The sequence below is a fragment of the Taurulus bubalis genome, assembly GCF_910589615.1.
Source record: "Taurulus bubalis genome assembly, chromosome: 7".
In the NCBI taxonomy this organism is placed as follows: domain Eukaryota; kingdom Metazoa; phylum Chordata; class Actinopteri; order Perciformes; family Cottidae; genus Taurulus; species Taurulus bubalis.
The window spans coordinates 13,618,220-13,640,232 of record NC_136595.1 but is presented as its reverse complement, the minus strand read 5'-3'; the positions used below and the strand labels follow the sequence as shown (position 1 = coordinate 13,640,232).

Below are 22,013 nucleotides of genomic sequence, written 5' to 3'. Positions count from 1 at the left end.
GTGAGCATCGTTATACTCCACAATATGGGATGCTAAAGCATTATGTTACTCAACCAAGTGGTGATTGGTTTTGATTTTAATGCAATCAAAGAGACCGCAACATGAGTAAGTTATGTTTGAAGTTATTTTTACTTGTCTGATATTTAGCATAAACATCTCATTAACTTGTAAACAGATTTCATAAAATTAGGTGAAAAGGTGTAGGCTGTTGCAAAAGGACTGGGTGATGAGGGTTTTAATACAGATCAAGATATAAAATGACATATATTACAATAAGAGTTGAGGCCTTATCGGCCAGCCCTCGATGTGACTATATTTAGGTGTTCTTATCATGTTGTGCAAATATGAATATAAGGCTCAAATGTTATTCCAGGATCATAATATGTTTTGGGGTCTACCAAATATTAATAATGCAAAGAAGCCCAAATGTAACGGTCAACATTTCCCAGTAGTCTTCACCATCTCCTGAAGCAGCCAGGTGACTTGAGTGACATTCGATGAATACCTATCAAAGACACAGATACCACACGTAAAAATAGGAGTTTGGTTTCACGCCAGTGAACTCCAGGAGGGGGGGGGGGGGGGCAGTGGAAATCTGGAAAGGGTTAGAAGAGGTTGGGGGAGGAAGTTGCTAGTGTAGAGCATGGGCGAACACATAATCTCCATGGCAACGGTTTGATCTTTCTCTCTGTGGCTGTTGGGCCTGCAGCGCACATGGTGACAGGTTGTGCTGATGGCCAGTGTGGGAAGGTGAACTGGAGAGGGGAGGGGGCGTTGGGATCAGAGACGGCAGTCTGCGCCTCCTATTTCTGCCCTCTCCCTCTCTCCATTAAACTCTGCCGTCTACAGACCCCGAGAGCCGCTTTGATTGGATTAGCTGTGAATTAATGCGACAGGCTTGAAGAACAGCCTCTGTTGTGGAAATCTCTTATCATATCTTAATTTGCTCTTTGTGTGAGCGTGTGCCTCTGTGATCTTATAGTTTTTTTTTTTTTTATTGAATCAAAGAAAAAACATTTAAAATGACAATTGTTTTTGCTTTTAAAAAATATATCATTCTCAAATTAGGGAAAATAAATAACAAATGCTGAAGCCTCATCAAAGACCTGTTGCTCAACAATGTCCCTCTAAAAGCATCCGTCTCTGCTTTATTCTTTTTTTTTTAACTTCCCGAGTTGAAAAAAGGAGTCCGGAAAGACTCAACTGCTTTTTAAAGTGTTGTTTTTGGGTGTCATGATAAAGCAACCTGGAAGAATAGACTGTTGTTTCCCTGATAACTTAAACATTCCTTCTGCTTTTGAGCACCAAGTAGTTACAAAAACAGAGCACTTCATCCTCTTCAGTCTAAACCAGCGTAAAGTCTGTATATTTTGATTTAACGGAAACGCAGAAATACGTCTACCTCCGTGTCCTCTGGTGTCTGAAATTATTAGCTTACACAGTATTTATTGTTGTAAGTTTCTACTTAGCGTGAGATAGAGGGATCAGGTGGGGGGATGGCATTGTTTGGTTTGGGAAGTATTCTGTTGGTTGCATAGCAACAGGCTCCTGGAAACGGGAGTGGACGGTGTTGCCACTAGCAACCGTTGTTGCTCTGCAAACAATGTGGGCCAGTGCAAACACGAGCCAAGACTGTGGGCTCCTGCTTTTAATTGAACATCTGTATGTGTTTTTCTCTGATTGAGCCCTGTTTAAGTCAGACCTGTCAGTAACATGCGCTTACATCTTGTCTGCAGTGTTACCGTTGTCGGCTGTACCATTAATGCGGTTTAGTAAGGCTATATAGGGTTCTTCAAAATGTGTGTTTTCTTGTTTCCGCCTTGCTTTTAAAACTCAGGTAACTCTTGAAAGGAGTGGCTGTTGTTGTAATATCGTTAACTGCTCATCTGGGATTTTCCTGAATGAAACCAGGCTCACAGACCAGACATCAGACATGAAAACAGACGTGTGTGTGTGTGTGTGCGTGTGCGTGTGCGTGTGCGCGTGTGCGTGTGTGTGCGCGCGTGTGTGAGTAACTTGTTGTGTTGAAGGCACCCCATCCAGAGTGGCAATTTTGCAGCAGTGTCTCCTGCTGTGTTCTACCTTTGTGCCTTTCAGAGCTGCTGGTGGGGTATTTGTGAGGCTTTTGACCTTCCTTGAACACTAAGCAGAACGACTCCTCTCTCTGGTCTCTCCCCCTCTAAGTCATGATTTGGCACACTTCACCATACCTATTAATGCTAACCCTGGTGCTTTAATTGAGCTTAAATGGATGAAAACCTGCAGGTCAGCGCTCTCTTTCCCCACCATCTTGCCATGCCACTTACTCCTTAATGGCAGAGAGAATCCCTCAGGCTTGTGTCGCTTCCTCTGGTGAAAATGGAAAGCTATGAAGACAAATGATGGGATTAAGTGTATTTATAACTCAAGTGACACTCCATAGATAAATTCCATTTCTTTATAAAGATGTTTTAGCATTGTAGTGACTTCTAAAATGTTGTACTTGCATCATTCTAATAATAGTCTTTTGGTACTCTAATGACAAGAGGTGAGAAGAAAAACTCTAATGGAATATGAGAGCTTTGACATCTAAGTGCTAATTGTGCCCTGTGCTAACTAATACATTGAAGATGGACTCAGAGGGCTGCTTAGGGTCCACTAGATATGGTGCTTGGATGTGCATGTCTGAAGATTGACACGTATCAGGATTTTTAACATAGGCCTCCTCCCCTCAGTCTGTTAGTCATGAATGCAGAGCAATGTCTTTGCCTGTGGCAAAATCTCCACACATGGAAAATGCAAGTGGTGGCACACCCAAATCGGTAGTTTTTCTGTTTTAAAGGTATACTCTCAGATTTGTATAAAGCATACATTGGGGCCCCCAAACCTTAATTATCCCTCCAAGTTCCTACTGATAGGTAAAACTGAACACTGTTGTGAGTTGAGTTTACAATCTGTTAGTCGTGCGGCTAGCAGGGACGTTTGTTATTTGAATGTGTGCTGTAGTTTTTTTTTTTTTTTTTAAATCAATTAGTGTGTATATCAAGGTCAATCTTTCTGGTAATGCCAGTATAATGTTCCATTCACAGCCTGTTTGTATTTCTTTTTTCTTTTGTGCTTTGATCACTGAGAGCAATTGGCAGACTGATCATTTGAAACTGAAATAAAAAGTGTCAGACTCTCTCCTCTTGTGAGAAAACATGTAGTGTGATACAGCCTTGAACAATATTATGAGCTATTACAAAAGTCATCCTGCTCAATTCTGGGTAAAATGAGAATCACTATTTCTAGTCCAGAGTGGAGATTACGGTTGAGTGTCAAGACCTATCAGGAAACAATTTTTTTGTTAACACATGCCTTTGCAATCTCCTTTTGCCTGTAGCAAAGCTTGTGTTGCAGCATCTGTGATAGCTTCATCCTGTTTTTAGTGCCAGTATAAATGGTGTTATTGGCATAGTTTTCTCTATAAATGGTCCACAAAGAGTATGGGGCCCCGTATTTTGGTGTGAGCACAACTTTTTGGTTGGAACAATATTTGGTTAAATGCATTTCCTCTTCCTGTCCATCACAAGTTGGATTCCTTGATTCAGATTGATTCAGCCCTTTTAGTTATTATAATCGTATCTCTTAGATGTGCTTCTGTCCGAGTTAATTTGTTCGATAAAGTAAGGCTATTTTCTGTTATTTATTGATCAATTCAAAGCACTTGATTTGATGCAAAGGATGCAGAAAGGTCTTTTAAAATCTTTTGTAAACTTTATTGGTACACACACACCCCCATCAGATACTTTAGGTTGGGTCTCGTAAGAAAGCCAGAAGACAGGTTTGGCTGCACCTGTTGCTTGTATCTATTGGCCTCCAGATTACTGCATTTTAAGTAGTGTAGTCAGGCCTCTTCCAGTGAATTCAAATAACATTATATTGCATGTCTTGTGTTTCGACTAATCACAGAGCTGGTTGTGTCTTGCAGTCTTTTCGCTGTAATGCTCCAGGTGAACACTCTTCTCTCATTTACCTGCTGATGTTTCCTGTTACTCCAGGTTTCTGCTCATCAATTTAACCCAACCCCCAACTGTGCCGTATCTCCCTCTCCCTTATTCTTATCCTCCTCCCCCTCTTTGCGGTCGCACTCAAAAGTTCCTGTGCAAGAGCTTTATAGGGTGTGGGGGGGGATAGAGGAGTGAATGGGGAGGAGGAGGGTTGAGTTGGGGGTGGTCGTCATGGATTCCTCACCATAGCAACCGACAAACGTTTACAAAGCATTGAGGAATTTCCTCATATCAGCTGGATTATTGGAGCCCTCAGAGAACAGCTCTCATACGAAACAATCGCTGGATATCATCAAGACCCTGTCAGGGGCTGGAGTCCCACTGCCATTTTCATCTTTTTTCCCCTTAGTTTTTCTCCCTTTGAGGGAGTGGGGAAGTTGTTTTCTATCTACTTACTCCCCCTTGCAGTTCCATTCTTCTCTTGTCCCTGCCTTACTCCCGCTCTTTCCCCTCTCTGTACTTTTTCTTTTTTTAGAGAGCCTTTGTATCACTCCATTTTTAGTTCCCCCTTGCTATGCTGTGCACATTGTCACCCAGTGGAAAGCCGAGTGGCGACGGTGCGTTTGGTCCTCATGAAGCAGTTCAGTCATGTTGATAACTTAAACTCCTTTACTGTAACTCTTTCACATGATCTGATCTGTCAGCAGGACCAGGAGTGTTTGTGTAAAAATGTTGGGCTGCTTAATTTGCCAGTGATTAAAGCCAGAGGTGGGCAGCCTCTAGGGTTCTGAGAGCTTCACTGATTCAGCTTGACTTGGTAAAGCCAGAAATCCCCTGGGGCACAATGAATGGCTACAAGAGAGAAAGGGTGGGGTGGAAGAGCATTTATTTAGCATGGCTGTCCATGTGTACAGACTTGAAATGCTCTTATTCTTATATTTCAAGCTTCAGTGTACCTGTAAGACTATTGCTTCAGTTTGGTATTAAATCCCACCTTTTCATGTCTTTTCTCTTTTCCTCTGCAACCCAGCATGCAGAGCTCAGAAGGAGGGTCAGACACCACGACCAGCGTGGCAACGCTGCGGACATCGTCATCAGCTCAGGCCCCTGTGGTACAGCCTGTGCCAGCCTCTCAACAGGTAGGTACTACCTCTACTCTGCCACTACTGTAATGACAGGATACATGGGGGAAGCCTCTCGTGCCTTGAAGCTAGAGTTAGTAAACTTTAAAAACTAGTTAAAATAACGAGGTCGCCAAGTCAGTAACACTGTCAGCCCGTCCCTTCAGACCTCCCTCCAAAGTCACTCTTAAAAGCAACCCTAGCTTTAACTACTCAATCCTATTTCTTTCCAGATGTTAAGTATACTATTAATACTAGTTATTTTGGAAACCAAACCAGCTACCTGCTATATTTGTGATTGTGGATGGTGTCTGAAAAGAAACTGTACTAAACAAACCACTGTCCTCTACTGACATTCAGGATGTGTGACTGGCAGAGAGAGGTGGTCATTTATGTTTGTTTTATGAATATAAATCTATCAGCAAAGACTGAAAATCTCAGTGTGTGTATGTGTATGTGTATGTGTGTGTGAAATGTTGGCCCGTCTTGTGTCGACTGTCATATGTTTACAATTATGTGTGTATGTGGGTGATTGTACGTGCATACCTGTGTAATTGAGTTATGTCTTGTATCCACACAGAGGGTGCTGGTTCAAGCTACAGGCTCAGCTCAGAAGGGAGGACAAGTACAGCAGCTTTCAGTACCCAGGGTTCAACAGGTCTCTCAGCAGGTACACAGTGCTGTACATACTTATACAGTGCTGTGACAATACTTGTGCACCCCTTGACATTTTACAATTATTTGAGATAAACCTATTTGGACTTTTGTGACTGAGTTGGAGACATATACTGTGTTTTCTTTTACATGAAAGTACCAAATAAGCATACAGCTAGCTTCATCAGGGCTTATTTGTCTCACTACTAATATGTGATTGATGAGTTTTTCATTCAGCTTAAATAATATCATACGGGGCGTTTTAGGTTTGGCCTTAGTAAACAAGTTAAACAGTAACCAAACCATGTTTATTGTATGAAGATCCTAAACGTGCAGCACATTCGTTGCCCTGAAAGCTGCTCATTCCGAGCCTGTGCCAAACTGTTTCTCCTGCTTCCTGCGCCCCTCATGGGGGTGCGAAAGTGTCTTTCTCTGGCTGAGCCTGGCCCACTGCCTGCGTACATGAATAACATGAAAATAACATCTTAATAAAACTCTTGGTAGGTTATAAATGAACATTAGTCCCAATGGTTGGTGATAATAATTACTACTTTTAAGTGTGTGGGATTTTGCTTAGCTTTACAGCTGTTTACTTGTGATGATGTATATGGCAAAGAGTCTTCTCTGGGTCTCTGGGTATTATAATATGGCAACGTCCGGTGATTCCTGGGAGCTTGAACCAAATCCCTTTATGAATTCTTTGTGATGTATAGCGTCTATTCTTGACCTGATTGTCTACTATTAGCTTGTCTTAGGTACTTGTCTTGTGTTTCCGAGTGATGTTACAACATTAGCCAATAGCAGATGGACTGCTCTTCTCCATTTGTATGCTTCAGTATATCATTCATTATAAGTTGTGATGTTTGTCAAATCAGGCTTGACTTTATTTAACCACATGTATGTCTTTATCAGTTCAAGTTAAAATCAATGAAATTATGATTTCACCAACTTTGTTTTTAAATAACAGGTAAAGTGTACATTGTAATCAACTCTATTTTGTACAACCTATTTTGTTTTACATCCAACATTGTTCCAAATCACTTTACGTCCTGGTCCCCTTTTAAAATACAGTAATTATTTTGCACTTCAAGGCTAGATCCTCTTCATAAAGAACTGTGGTAGGTCACAATGAATAAGGCAGTGTCTTGTTGTTCTTTTGGACAAGTAAATATGCAAAACACAAGGGATGTACAGACCTTTTCATTACACTTCATGTGCACTCTTTAATATGTTTGCACATGCCTACACCCACAAGCAAATATTTCCATTCACACAGTACTTTTATGATTCAAAATAGTTAGTTACTCTTTACAGTTACAAATCTAGTTCCAGTTTGACTTGCATGTGTAGAAGTAGGGAACCATAAATAAAGATTTTTCTTTCCATGCTTTGATTTCCTGTTGTCTCTTTGTAGGTGCAGCAGGTGCAACATGTCTACCCATCCCAGGTCCAATATGTAGGAGAAAGCGGAGAGACTGTTTACACCAATGGAACTATGTAAGCAATGTTGCATTTCTTCATGATTACATCAAAGGATACATATTTTTCATTGTGTCGTTGAAGTAGACATAATGTTGAATTTAGCCCAGTGATGTCATATTTCTATTTAAATAGATTATAGTAATACCTTAAAAACGAAGGTTTGAACATGTCATTTTTGTTTACCATAGTTTAAAATTGCCACTGTGGTAATTTAAGTGCTGTAAATATGTTTGCTTTTCAAATTAAACAGATGCAGCACTGTGCATAATACTTGGCTCCAGTCCAAATTAAGAATTTATGTTGAATTATAAATGACTATACTGGTAGAAAGTATAAGGACAAATGAGGCTTTTGAGAACACTTCTCATCATTTTTATAGCCAACTGCATTTAACACCGTTTAAGCTAATTGAAGCCGAAGTGATATTTTTGTCAGTTGTTTGTATTTTTATTCAAGCATGGCCTAATATTTTAACGATAATAGTTATATTATTATTATTATTATTATTATTATTATTATTATTATTATTATTATTATTATTATTATTATTGTCTTTGTAATCAAGATGATGTACTGTATCAATGAACTGTATTCCTGTGCCTTTGGAAAAGAAGTAAAATGCAGAAGGTTGTTCATGCTCTTCATCGGCCTCCAAAAATGTATAATTTGTCATGAAATGAGCTTTGTTTAACATAATTACGGAAACACATCCCAATTCCTGATGGCAATGATCTCTCCACAGCCGAACCGCCTACTCCTACAACCCCGAGGCTCAGTTGTATGGGCAGGGCAGTGGGGGGACATACTTTGACTCACAGCCTGGTGGAGCTCATGTCACCACGGTGGTCTCCTCTGCCGGTGGCGGGGTGCCCCCTCATGGCATGGTGGGCATCACTATGGATGTGGGCAGCAGCCACATCATCTCCAGCGGAAGCACCTACCTGATTCATGGAGGAAGTATGGAGGGAAGCCGCAACCACATATCACACTCTTCACGCTCCTCCTCAGCTATGGTGAGCAGCACCCATACAAATGCTTGTGATATTCTGAAGCACTTTTTCCCAATAGAGAGGGATTTATATGCTAGTGAAGACAACAAACAAACAAAAGATCTGAGGTTCACAACCAACAAAACCCTGAGTCACCGACAAAATATACTTCTGGGATTACTTCTCTTTCTCAGCTGCTATGTGGCCAAATTATATTTTTTATTTCCTAAAGTATTTAAATAAGTTGTTACTTCTAACTCTTAGTACAACATGGCGTACTGAGCAGACATCCCAACGACCATATGGTGTTGTGAGATGCTAACTCGCGCTAACTGTCATCACTGCTACCTGAGCCTGTGTCTGAAAGACAGGCAGGGTTTACGGCAACCTGAGTTGGGGCCTCATGGCTCTGCAGTACCGCATAGAGAGCAGAGCAGTACAGGGTAGAGGGCCTGTAGAATCGGGACACTGGCTTAAATAATTCAGCAATGCCTTGTTTCAGAGGTTTTCACAGGCACTTGAGCGCCCTGCGAAACAAAGCAACCCCTGGGGCTCATTACCATTTGGCTATGAGCCCTCTGGAGCCTTCTTAAGGTTTGGAACGCTGCCTGCTTCTTTTCCTTTTCTTCTATGTCTCCAGTTTGGCTGCAATACCACATATCTTTTCTTTTTTGACTTGATTTTCTTCTGTAGCTCAACAGAATGTCTCTGGTTTTGTCATTCACTTTGCCCACCAGTTTTTTTTTGTGTCCAATGACAGAATAATATGCCAGTGTGTTTTATACCATGGCACTTCTGCTTATGTTATAGGTACAACTCAATAAAATTTTTAGTTTATCTCAATATTATTATCTCAAAGTTAAATTGTTTCATATATTTTTGGGGGTGGGGTGCAGTTAGGTTAGGCATTGTTGACCTGTTGACGTGACCTGTGCCCCTGTTTGTGGTTCCTATTTGCATACATTCGGGTGCCTGATCGCAAACCGTCACTGAGCAGCTTAACCCAATGAGTCCCTTGATTTGCATGCTTTTGTCAGCCGATAAGGAGTTTGGCTACAACACCGACTGATTTTAATGGAAATGCAGAGATCTGGCTGCTCGCTAACAGTCTTATTTCCTTTTATCTGTTTTAATTTTTGTTTTTGTTTATATACCCCTGCTTATTTCTGTTCCCTTCTCTTTTTCTATCTCTCTCACTCTCCTGCCTTTTACCTCTTCTATTTTTTTTCTTCTTTTTTTTTTTCGCATGCTTCTTCTTTCTTTAGCTTGAAATGGCGATTGAAAACCTCCAAAAGTCTGAAGGAATTGCAAGTCACAAAAGCAGCCTGCTCAACAGCCATGTAAGTTAACCAGGAACTTTCTTCAAAAAACAACATGAGGGAAAATAAAAACAAAACAAAAGCTGAACCGAAAGGCAGCGTGTTCAACTTGTGCCCTGCGACGTTGAACACACTGCCTACTTTGCACTGTCCCACTGGCATGCATAATTGTTCCAAATAGTTGTTATCCTTGGTTTGAACTTGCATATGCTATCACTTTTTGCTTAACAATGCATCTTGTTTGTATTTCTTAATACACTGCATGGACTTAGTTTGCTGTATTTTTCACCGAGACATGTTTTACACTTAGGCAGGCAGTCTGTCATTAAAGTTTATTGCAATGACACTTCCCTGTGACTCGATTATAATTAAATCTAAAAAGATTCATGTTGTATTTCCATCCAGACTTTTACTCACATGGGAAATTTGTGGTTTAGATTCGTTCCCAACCAGCTCTTAAGCTCAGCTGGGATCTCACCATCTCCACATCATTTGTATGAATAGTGTCTGAAGTATCTGCTTCACATCTGATTTGAAAATGTATAATTTGAGCTTTTTATGCGATTAATTGATTGTGCTGTTCCAGACAGAGCTAAAACTGTGTCTGCCTCAATATTGACTTGTCTTGGAGATTTGTCCGATAGAATGAATAGCACTTCAGATGTTTGAGTGTTCTCTCAATCAGCATTTCCTTATGCTGTAGTCACTTACTGATTCAGTCAAGAATACAAAGGCCTAAGCGTAGCCACAGCAGGAGTGCAGTAGTCTCTTTGGTATTTAACCTCCTAAAATAGGAGGTTATGTGAGGTTATAGGTTATGTGTTGTGTGTGTGTGTGTGTGTGTGTGTGTGTGTGTGTGTGTGTGTGTGTGTGTGTATGTGTGTGTGTGTGTGTGTATGTGTGTGTGTGTGTGTGTGTGTGTGATGTGTGTGTGTGTGTGTGTTATCTGTCTTTTGATGTGCTATTAAGATGCATTGCTCCTCTTCATTTCTGGCTCGGTGTCACAGAGATTGGTACGTCTGCTGGGTCTCACTGATTGCGCCACTGTGTGTTCTGTGTGTTTTTAGCTGCAGTGGCTGCTGGACAACTATGAGACAGCGGAGGGAGTGAGCCTGCCCCGGTGCTCCCTGTACAACCATTACCTAAGGCACTGTCAGGAACAGAAACTGGATCCGGTCAATGCAGCCTCCTTCGGCAAGCTCATCCGCTCGGTCTTCATGGGCCTGCGGACCCGTCGCCTCGGTACCAGGTACAAACAGGAAGAGGTTGCTGCAGATGTTCAAGATGCTGATAACAGCAATCATGTCATCATTATAGAATTGTATGACGAGTATGATGATGCTTATAGGCATTGGAGACTTGCTGATGGAAGAGGATAATGATAGTGATTACACTGATGGCAAGTCTTCTCCTCCTCACTGGTTTCTGGCTTTTCTCTCATGAATCTACCAGAGGCAACTCTAAGTATCATTACTATGGCATCCGGGTGAAGCCAGACTCACCGCTGAACAGGCTTCAGGAAGACACCCAGTACATGGCCATGAGGCAACAGCCTGTCCACCAGAAACAGAGGTCAGCATTTCTCCCTGTCTTCCGTTTTAAACTTTTCCTTGCTTTCCTTTTCTTGCTGTTTCATTCGTCACAACTTTCAGCAATTTTCCATTCATACTATGGCATTTTGTGGTTATTTTGTTGTGTGGCAACAATCATTTTTACACATTTTATTCAAATATCACTTTTTGTCATCGCAATACTCGGCTGCTTTCTGCGCTTTCTCTTTATTTTCTTCTGTCTATTTCTTTGCCTTTTGTCCTCGCCCTTTTCATTGTTTTTCATGTTTACATTTGTTTTTCCTCACCCATCTTCTTACCTTTAACTGCTTTCAGTGCTGCAAAAATGTACTCGTTGAAAAGTGTTGATACCAGTTTCATCTATTGTGGGAAATAAGTGAATTTCTGTTCATTGAACTCTGGTAGCGAAGGTTTGTAATGTATGTTTAAAGAGTAACTTGACACCCTTGAAAGTCGTTTATGCTAACCTTCTCAACTTGCTGTAGTGAGGTAGAAGTGTACTCCGGGGTGTATTAGTACACCAAGACATACTTTTTGGGTGTGTCTGCACGTACAAGCACACTTCTAACTCCACCTGGTCTCAGAGGTAACACAGACTTGAAAGGTCACTACTGCGTTGCCTTTACACTATGTATGAATTGGTTTTCACAATAGACATACCCACCAAACTGAGGCAAAAGCGTCTCAAAGGAGGAAGCATATATGAAACCAGAAAAAAATTGTAAACTGTTAGCAAATGTTAAACACGCCCCTGGTTATTCACTGAGTAGCTTTTGTTGAAGGTGGGCTAACCCAGGAGTTATGTGTGTTTTCTCATTGGAATGAACATCTGCATAGTCCCAGCCCTCAATGGCACATTCTTTATTATTCCTGTTTTCCGAATCCTTCAAAACCCAGCTAACATACATTTTGTGTCTTCTGCTTCTGCTGCATGTATAGATTCAAACCTCTACAGAAGGTGGACGGTATGTCTGACAGCCTGTGCGGGAGCTCTCAGAACTGTAACAGCACTCCAGAGCAGTCCGTGGCTGCTCAGAGCCAACACCACCAGCAGTACATAGGTAAGCACGACAACAGTATGTCAACAAACAAGTAAACATGAACTGTCAAGCATCTGGTTTGTTTAGACCAGGGGTGCCCACACTTTTTTGGCTCACGAGCTACTTTTAAAATGACCAAGTCAAAAAGATCTACCTACATTAATAATGCTTATATCTATATAAAGCATTATTAATGTATAAATATACAGAGTATACTTTATATTTACAATATTGGCGTACCTTGCATAACTGCATGAACCCTTATGACACAATACAATTTTGTACATTTTTGGTCATTACATTTTGCTCTGATGACTTCACTGCATGGAACCAGCAGGGTTGCAAAGTCCGGACAGTAGCTGCTGGTAGTCAGCGTCAGGCAGACCAAATGGTCATCAGCCATGGTGGAACGGTGTTTGGACTTAATCTTTTTCATGTGGGAAAAGGCTGACTCTAGGGCTGCAACTAACGATTATTTTCATAAACGACTAATCTAATGACTATTTCCCATCGCAAATTAAGAATAGTAACTCAAAATGTTGGAATTTGAACTTCAAATGTATTTGAGTAACAAGATCTGAACATCAGAACATCATCATAACAAATAAATTAAATAGTAATACAAATTAAAGTGCAAATATGCTTTAAAAATAAAGAAAAAGTACAAATAAAGCTTTAAAGGTAACTCAACATAGCAATCAAGCCTCTGAAAGTGCAAAATAACTAAAGAATAACTGGGCTGCAAGTGCCATTCAAAGTCCAAAAGTTTAAAAAAATTGTCCATCCTACCCGATAATTAAAGCGCAAGGGTTTAAAAGTAAATCAAAATGACTCATTACAGTCCCGCGTCTTGCTGCTCCCTCCTTCAGGGGAACACACAATTTACACACGTTTTAAATTGTAATTCAGAAACGTGAGCATATTGACATACTCTTAGTTGGTTGTATTCTGCATGTTTAACAACATGGAGAAACTCCTGTATCTCCGGACAGAGCTCTATAAGCCATCTCACATCAGTGTGCAGCAGGAAGTCAGAGTGGCTGCAGTCCTTCTCCAGATGCGCACAGAACATCCGTCTTTGAAGAGCTCTCGCTCGATTAGACGATCTTTGTTGCCACATCCGTGATCTCTTTCATGTTTAGCGTTGTAGCGCATAATGCTTGTTGGTGTATTATGCAGTGGTAATTAAGGAAGTCGGGGAAAACATCTCCCTGTACTTGGCAATACATCCATTCAAGCGGCCAACCATTGCGGGCGCAGCGTCCGTAGTGATTGACATTAATTTGCACACTGGGAGCTGGGTTTTGTCGCTAAAGTTTTTTAAATTTTTTTTAATTATTATTATTTTTTAAATGGCATGCGATCTACCCGCACTACCTCCGCGATCGACTGGTAGATCGCGATCGACGTATTGGGCACCCCTGGTTTAGACAATTACTGGATATGTGTTTTTGTGTTGACACTATATTATCTATCGTACAGTTTTATATACAGTGCCTTGAAAAAGTATCCACCCCCTTGGCCTTTTTCCTATTTTGTACCATCAAAACCTAGAATTAAAATAAGTTAACATTTTTCACATAACTCACATTATTAGTAAAATTAAGTCCATCTGTGTCCAATCTAAAGGAGCTCCCTTAAATCCAAAAAAATAAAGCACGACCACAAACCTGCCAAAAAAAGACCAATAGTCATGGAACAGGAAATGGAGGCCATTAATTAGAGAGGCAACAAAGAGACCAAAGATAACCCGAAGGGGCTGGAAAGCTTCACAGTCAGAGATTAGAGTATCTGTCCATAGGACTCCTTTAAACGGTATACTCCACAGAGCTGGGCTTTATGGAAGGGTGGCCAGAAAAAGTCATTGCTTAAACAGAAAAAAAATAAGAAAACACGTTTATAGTCTCCTACATGCCTTTAAGGAAACCCCAAATGTGTTTTCATTTTCATTTTTCTTTTACATCACCAATTCTGGCTATTATTTATTGAATTCCAGATTATAATGCAACAAAATGTGAAAATTACCAAGGGGGTGAATACTTTGCAAGGCACTGTAGTTTCTTTCTCCAGAATAATTAGTCTTTGTGTGTGTGTGTCCGTGTGACTGAAATGAGTGACACCTATCCACATGTCCATTTGTTTCATGCAGATACGTCCCACAACTTGCCTCCATTTCCCTCTCCTGACTTGGGCACCCAGCCTCTGCCTGAGCGCATCAACATAAATGATATCAAGAAACTGCAGACACTCTACAGAGACCACTGTGAGGTACAGCTCTATGAATATGTTTGTAACTGATGCTACACTAACATGGGAATTGGAGGTGTTAAAGCCAATGATTTTTGATGCGGTTTTGAAGCCTCAAGTTCGGCAATTTACCCGTCGCCATCTTGGATTTTTTGGAAGTGACCATATTTGGTCTGTGGAGGAGTGACATAGTGACAACGTTATACGGCTCTGGTAGCAGTAGCGGCCTGTCAATCACACTAAGCCCGTCCTAAGGCATACTCCGCCTTATGATCTATTTGACTTTAAATGCTTTGATTAGGTACAAGTGGGCTTGGGGCCACAGACATCTTTAAGAAAAGTTTAGTGGCTCAAAAGGTATTGTAATCATTGTTGGTTTTGAACTTTTTGTGGAATTTCTTGACAATAAGAAAATGTAGAATAATGCTGACCATATCATGGTGTATTGGTGTACATGGTGTACAAACTACAGCAGTCAGGAGGTGTCCAGTTCAACAGAAACATCCATGAGGAAGAACCTTATGAGGATAAAGTATGAAGAAAGCTATGAAGAAACAGTGCATTGCATAATTACATTTCACAGGTTGCAGGGCATAATGCATCGTCTCTTGGTAGGGCAATGAATGTGAGTAGGCAGAAGAGTAACTCGCTAGGATGAAACACACAGGCAAGGAGAAGAGTAGAAATAATATTGAACATTCAAATTTTTATTTTTTTTTTCAGACAGGAGAGAGGCTGTGATTAAAGCAGCGATGCTCTGGCTTTATCATATTATCCCTGCCCTTCCCTTGTCCAGCCTCACCACGCTCCCTTTGTTCCAGCTGTCTTTTCATCTCTGTGCAGCTTTCAAGACATGCCAATTAACCTTTCAGCGCGCTGGGTGGACATCTTGGTGTCTTTGTGGTGGCCTCCCCTTGGGCCTTTGTGTTGCCTTGTCTGTGGACAGGCACATGGGCTCCTGTCTTTGTTTGCCAGCACATTTCTGTCACTCTCACAGCTCTCATTGCCTCTTTGTGTAATGTTTATGCATTTCACTTTTTTGTGAGCCAACAGTGACCTATTGACACATTAACCAAGGCTTTTATTGACATAATCTAAAGTTACAACACAAATAAAGTTGGCTAAAGCATTAATTAATTAATCTTATTTTACTTTCATGCAGATAAAGAGTTTTTGAGCAGGGCTGTAAATGGACTTGTATCCATTGTTGGCCATGTGTTCATTAATGTCATGCTATCAACAGTAAAATATTCAGGGGTCAGCCGTACCAATAAAGGATTGGTTAAGCACAAATGATTAGGTGTTTAATAAAACTTCTAGGGTAATAAATCACACTGAAGACCACAGTAAATGCTGTGACTATGCATTTGACCGTGTTACTTCTCCTCCGCGCCTTTTTTCTGTAAGGCAATTTGTATTTTTTCTGTGTGGCGCAAAAACTGTGGCGGCAAAACACTCTTGTTTGGAGGGGATGGGGAATTCTCCTTTTTGTTTTGGAGCTCTGTGTTTGACCTGTTGCTGGGGGCAACCGTAAACAAGGTTGTCATGGCAACAGCTGGAGAGGAAGCAAAAACATATCATGTGATTGAAGCCAACGCTGCTGTGTAACAAGATCCAGCGGCAAGTGCATGTCCTGCCAGAAAGAAGAGAATCTCTTTGCACGGTGTGAATCATGTGCTCAATGTAGAGATAAACTAGAGAGAAACAATAGAGCTCGGCCTGAGTCAGCCGGACGGAATAACTTCTACAGCGCTGTTTTTTCGGTTTTACTTGTGTGTGTGTGTGTGTGTGTGTGTGTGTGTGTGTGTGTGTGTGTGTGTGTGTGTTGAGGTTTAGATTTTATCCGCTCACTCTTCTTAGAACCAGGTTACTGCTTTTTCTCTGACCGAGCCCTGGAACAGTAGTTTGATCATTTTAGATCTCCAGCTTGGCACGGATTCCCTCGCACTCTATCAGTGTTCACTTGAGTGCGGCATACTCTGCTTTCTAAGAGCCTCATGCATATGAACAGGAAAGAGGAAATCAAGTGGGTTAGTTCAGGTCAGCGCCTCACCACTAAAAGAAGGCAAAAGAATGCAAAAATCTATGGTACTAATCTGCTTTTAAAAGGAAACCAAGATCAAAAATAACCGAGTGAAATCAACCGCAAAAAAAGTCCAGATGAAGCCTAAATGTGGCTTATAGGATCCTCCTGATGATTAATGTGCAGGGAGCTGTGTTTGAGCTGGCTCATTGTCTAACCAGGAGGGCCTGGAGAGAGCGAGAGGCTGCTTGCCTGCCTGTAGAAACTTTGTTGTGTGTCTGGTTGCCATGGTTCAGCTCTGTATGTTTTGTCCCCCGTCCTCCCCCCTCTCCTGCAGGCTACTTTGGATGTGGTAATGAACCTCCAGTTCCACTATATTGAGAAACTCTGGCAGACCTTTTGGTATTCAACACCGCCATCTAGTGACGGAAATACCACCATCCCCAACAGGTCAGATGACATACAGGAAGAGCGAAGGCTTCCATGTTGAAAAGAAAACTGCTTCTGTACTTTTAAATGAAGAGTGACTGAGCTAAATGAAGTCTTATTTTTAACAGCATATAAAGTCCAAAACGTCTGTCTGCTGAGTTATATTTGATTGATGGCAGTATTTATCATTATTGTATGTTTCCCCCATCCTGTGTGTGTGTGTGTAGTGACGATGACCTGGAGGGTATCATCCCCAGAGAGAAGCTGGTGGCTCTGTGTAAATATGAACCAGTCCGGCTATGGATGAGGAGCTGTGACCACATCCTCTACCAGGCTCTGGTAGAGATCCTCATCCCTGATGTGCTACGTCCTGTTCCCAGTCAGTACTATTGATATTTGTATTCATTCTGATTTTTAATTAGATGCTATGAAATAATACAATGTATCAAGACATGTGTGTTAGTTGTCAGTGGTTGCCAAAATCCCCAAAGTCCTGAATCATCTAACTTAAATACAAAGAATACACACAAGTAACATCAATTTCACAAAATCTAATTCTCATTGATCCAGTATTACCTATTTGGACCCACAATAACACACGGACACCACTACATTCAAGGGATTTTGCCAGTTATTATGGTTGATTTTGCACAACATTGCTGTAGTGAAGTCTGTTTGTGTGACCAGGTAACCCATCAGCCAGGACTTTTATTAACATCATGTTAAAGTTACAGCTCAAATAAAAGTAACAAGGTGGCTTAACATTTAACAATATCTTTTTAACTTTCATGCTGATAAAGGAGACCCTTTTTTGAGCAGGGTTGTAAACAGATACTGTAGGGCATGTATTTATTAATGTCATGGTAACAGTCAACTATCCAGGTATCGGCCATGCCATTACATTAATGTTGAAGCCCAAATGATTAGGTGTTTAATAAAACATTGATGGTAAAAGGAGAGTTCGTCATTTTCTTTTCCAGATCTGCTTGAATTTCACACAACTTGGCTGTGTTTGCAAAACTCTACTTATGATTGTAGTAAAGTCTGTTTGTAATCCAGGCTGCTCTGTGTCTTCAGGCACTCTCACTCAGGCCATCCGTAACTTTGCCAAGAGTCTGGAGGGCTGGCTGACTAATGCCATGACCAACTTTCCTCAAGAGATCATTCGCACCAAGGTAACAACAGCTGTTCAACAGCTTGACATTAAAATGTGTGCGCAGATCAGTTCCTCACATATCCAACCCTGACCGTTACCTATAACCATGACATGTGGCTGATTTGTGATCCATGTCATATATTACTACGCACAGCACTTGTCACACTGTGAGATCTATGCATTAAAGAGTGTTCAAGTTTATGTAGATGCAAGATGCAGCATCACATGTTAATTTTGGTGAATTTCTGACAGAGAACCCTAGAAACCCGTACTAGTTTCTAACATCCAGCATTTAAGACATCATTTGGTTATAATAATAAAACATAGTGACATCAAATTTCAGGGTTTAATGTGGACTCTGTGTCTCTCTGGTGTAGGTGGCGGTGGTCAGTGCATTCGCCCAGACGCTGAGACGTTACACCAGTCTGAACCATCTGGCCCAGGCCGCCCGTGCCGTCCTCCAGAACACCTCCCAGATCAACCAGATGCTCTCGGACCTCAACCGGGTGGACTTCGCCAACGTGCAGGTTAGCGTGTCTGACGGCTTCCCTGTTTATAAAATGTCAGACGGTGCAGACGGTTGACTCCCTTCAGCTCTCTGTCTTCCGTTTCTTGCTTGTAGTTTCTTGCTGAATGTGGTCGGGTGTGTCTGTTGTGTCTAACAGGAGCAGGCCTCATGGGTATGTCAGTGTGACGAGAGCGTGGTTCAGCGTCTGGAGCAGGACTTTAAGGTCACCCTGCAACAGCAGAGCTCTCTGGATCAGTGGGCCACCTGGCTCGACAATGTGGTCTCTCAGGTCCTGAAGCCTCACCAGGGCAGCCCCAGCTTCCCCAAAGCTGCACGCCAGTTCTTGCTTAAATGGTCCTTCTACAGGTACGAGGGGGCACTAGTGAGGCTTTTTTTTTCACTTTTCTCACTACAACAGCATTATATACATGGTCTGTTTGTTTTTGTCCTTCCTGTAGCTCCATGGTGATCAGAGACCTGACCCTGCGTAGTGCAGCCAGTTTTGGCTCTTTCCACCTCATTCGTCTGCTGTATGATGAATACATGTTTTACCTGGTAGAACACAGAGTGGCTCAAGCCACCGGAGAAACTCCTATTGCTGTCATGGGAGAGGTAAATATTTATGTATAAACTGCTCTAGTTTAAAAAAACATTTCAAGGATGAATTCTGTTTTTTTTAACTGTTGTTTTGTTGACTAATGCTCACTCATCTCTTGAATCACAGTTCAGTGACCTGACCTCTATGATGCCATCACTAATGGAAAAAGGTAAGCCTATATTATACACTGTTAGTTTTTATATTAGTCTAGTTGTGTTAACCGAGAGTCCGGACTAACTGGATCTGAGATTTTCTGCAATTTATTAAAAAAAAGGAATAGTCAGGTGATATTCTAAAAAAAACAACAACAGTGTTCAGTCGATTGTTTTTCAATTTTTAATAAATCTTTCCAATAAGTATTTCCTCTGTTGGCTAATATAATAATTACCCCTAAATGTCAAAAGCCAAATTTGAGTACAATAACAGTAGTGAACAACAAATGATCGTTCCTGTCTAAAGGGTGCGTCTAGACCAACAGACGGGCCGGGCCAGTATCAGATGGATTGAGAGTGTTTGTGTGAACTAATATAAATATAAATTAAAAGTAAAAGCCATTAGTGAAGCATAAAACTCATCCAGACAATTTTGTACCAATATTCATTAAAAAGCCCAATTTGAAGAAATTCTGTTTTAATGGGATTTGTTGACTGGTCTGAGTTGCTATTTAAATGCTTAATGTACAATCCTTTGTTTGATCTTTTATTAATGTGGGAATAGATTTGTATCATCGCTTTAAACCCAGCTGTATTTGTCCTTTTTCTCCGGTTGTCCTTCTCGGTGATTGGTTTTCGGCTCACAGTTGACATGAAAGTGAACTATTTTAACGTTCCCTTTCCATTATTGTTCCACTAGATGCGTCCTTCTCTGATGAGATGAGTGACCTTGGCAGTGATGCTGATGGATCCAGGGAGCCTACTGAACCAGCTGTAAAAAGAGAGAGGATTGAAATGAGCCACCCTCTGCAGGAGATGTGAGTCAAGTCTGAGCGGTGCCGGACTGAAAGCTACATGGACTAGCATCTCTCCCTAAAAAGGTGACCCGAAAGTGGCTTTTGGGGCTGAGCTCACGGTGTCCTTCTTCAGTCAGTGTGTGCAATGTACATAGAGAAGAAAGTAGCAACGTCAGTCCCTCCCTCACTAGCAATTATACAGACGGTGATCTTTCTCCATGGAAGCTCACTTATTATTTTTTACTCACAGGGGTGTAACACAGGTCTAAATTTCCTTTCTGTTTTTGTTGCAACTGTGAATGACTATGTGCAGTACCTTTTTATTGGATGTGTAACTTTTGAGTGGTGGTGTGTGGTGATTGTGATTTTTCTTCTTTTATAAATCTTAACTAGCTGTGCCATAGTGTCATTTGAGTGCCTTAGATCGCTAACTTTGAAACCACCACTACCGATGTCTATCTGTCCCTCAGCTGTGCCTCTACCGCAGTATGAATGTATCGTCTCCAAACCTCAGACATTCAAAGCACCTTTAACATTGATACGTGTAGGTGTGTATACTCCTTGTTGCCTCTGCTGCAGCTTGTAGCAAACACACACACGCAGAACAAAACATTAATTAAAAAACAACAACATGCAACCTACTGACCCAAAGTACCTTTCTTTCCCTCAGTCGTTCCCACCAGCGTGGCTCTGTAGGGCCTCATAGTCTCGCAGTAGTCAGGAAGGCAGTGGCTGTGTGTAAGATGTTGGTTTGTTTACCTCAATAGATTTATATTCTGTTCGGCTCAGATGACATTAGGGAAGTATTTAAAAGAAAATGTAGCCACCATTGCAGTTTTGTGTCTCCCACTGTAAATAGTTCTCTACCAATGGTCTCGATCATGCGATGGCTCCTCAGTGTGAGGGGCCTTCAGTAAGTTCTAATACAGTGACTCACATGTGCAGACCTGTGGTGGTTCACTCAGCCGTCACACAGTTGGGAACAATGCCAGATTGTTTGATTTAATGGAGGTGGTAATGTTAAAATCTAAACTGGAATCTGGTCCCTCTATTGAGCCTTATTTCCTGATTTAAAAAAAAAAAAGTGGTTGTACATTTCCTCGAAGGAAGATAAATCAATACACGTTGGACCTGTAAAACCAAAACGCTTACACAGGAAGAGGATCTCGTTGGCATCTGAGCCGGCACACGCACCCCGACTGCAGATATTTTGACCTCATGCTGTTACTCAGATTAAAGTCTTATGTTCCGTTTAAAATAGATAGAAAAATGCAGTGTGTTATTTGGGGAGTTTGTCCATAATACATTTTAAATATATATAAATATATATCTTTGTATGATGTAGAAAGTGTGTGCTCAGTGGCCTTCGGTCTTTGCCTAATCTCTCTCCTCACTGTACTTGGTTGGTCACATTGTATCAGAAGAATATGCTTTGATGTGTAATTGATTAAACTGGTACGTGTTATACTTTTTTTTTTTCTTCAATTCAATTGCGAGTACGTTATTAAACTTTCACAAAAGACATTTTTATTTATATGAATTATTCTGATTTGATCATCAGCTTTGTGTTGAAATTGGTTTGGTTGATTTATTCTCCCCCAGATTTTGTTGTCGCGATGAGAATCCTTGAGCTTGAGTTATTTAAGGCTTTTTTGTAACTTGTGCCTGTCACAGTAATCTGCCTTCAAGTGCTTTGGAGCAAAAAGTAATTTCTGTATGTACTTTGTAATGTTTTGTAAGGCTGTTTTAGATTTTTGGCGGAGGATTATTTTTTATTGAACTAGATTTGGTTCTTCTTACAAGTATACTGAACCCTTATTTTTGTGCATTTACAAACCTGTTTTTGACTACACTTTAACTATCCCAAGGACAGATGATGGTCTGTAATAAACTGCATAGTTCAGCTGTATTTTGTACTTGGTCACAATGTGTAATAAATTGGTGTAAACCAAAATGTTT

At 41.0% G+C, this 22,013-nt stretch overlaps 1 protein-coding gene across 1 annotated transcript; it reads left to right on the top strand.

Annotated features, from left to right (window-relative positions):
* Nucleotides 1-4,542: 4,542 nt before the first annotated feature.
* rfx2 (regulatory factor X, 2 (influences HLA class II expression)) lies at nucleotides 4,543-22,002 on the top strand (the record flags this gene model as incomplete). Its single annotated transcript, XM_079220963.1, has 18 exons — nucleotides 4,543-4,622; nucleotides 4,999-5,107; nucleotides 5,670-5,759; nucleotides 7,158-7,240; nucleotides 7,968-8,238; nucleotides 9,480-9,554; nucleotides 10,601-10,782; nucleotides 10,986-11,105; nucleotides 12,044-12,165; nucleotides 14,294-14,412; nucleotides 16,752-16,864; nucleotides 17,071-17,222; nucleotides 17,921-18,018; nucleotides 18,377-18,526; nucleotides 18,665-18,873; nucleotides 18,966-19,119; nucleotides 19,232-19,274; nucleotides 19,958-22,002. The coding sequence occupies 18 exons, from the start codon at nucleotides 4,543-4,545 to the stop codon at nucleotides 20,077-20,079; spliced, it is 2,292 nt and encodes a 763-aa protein (XP_079077089.1). The 3' UTR covers nucleotides 20,080-22,002.
* Between the last annotated feature and the right edge of the window lie 11 nt (nucleotides 22,003-22,013).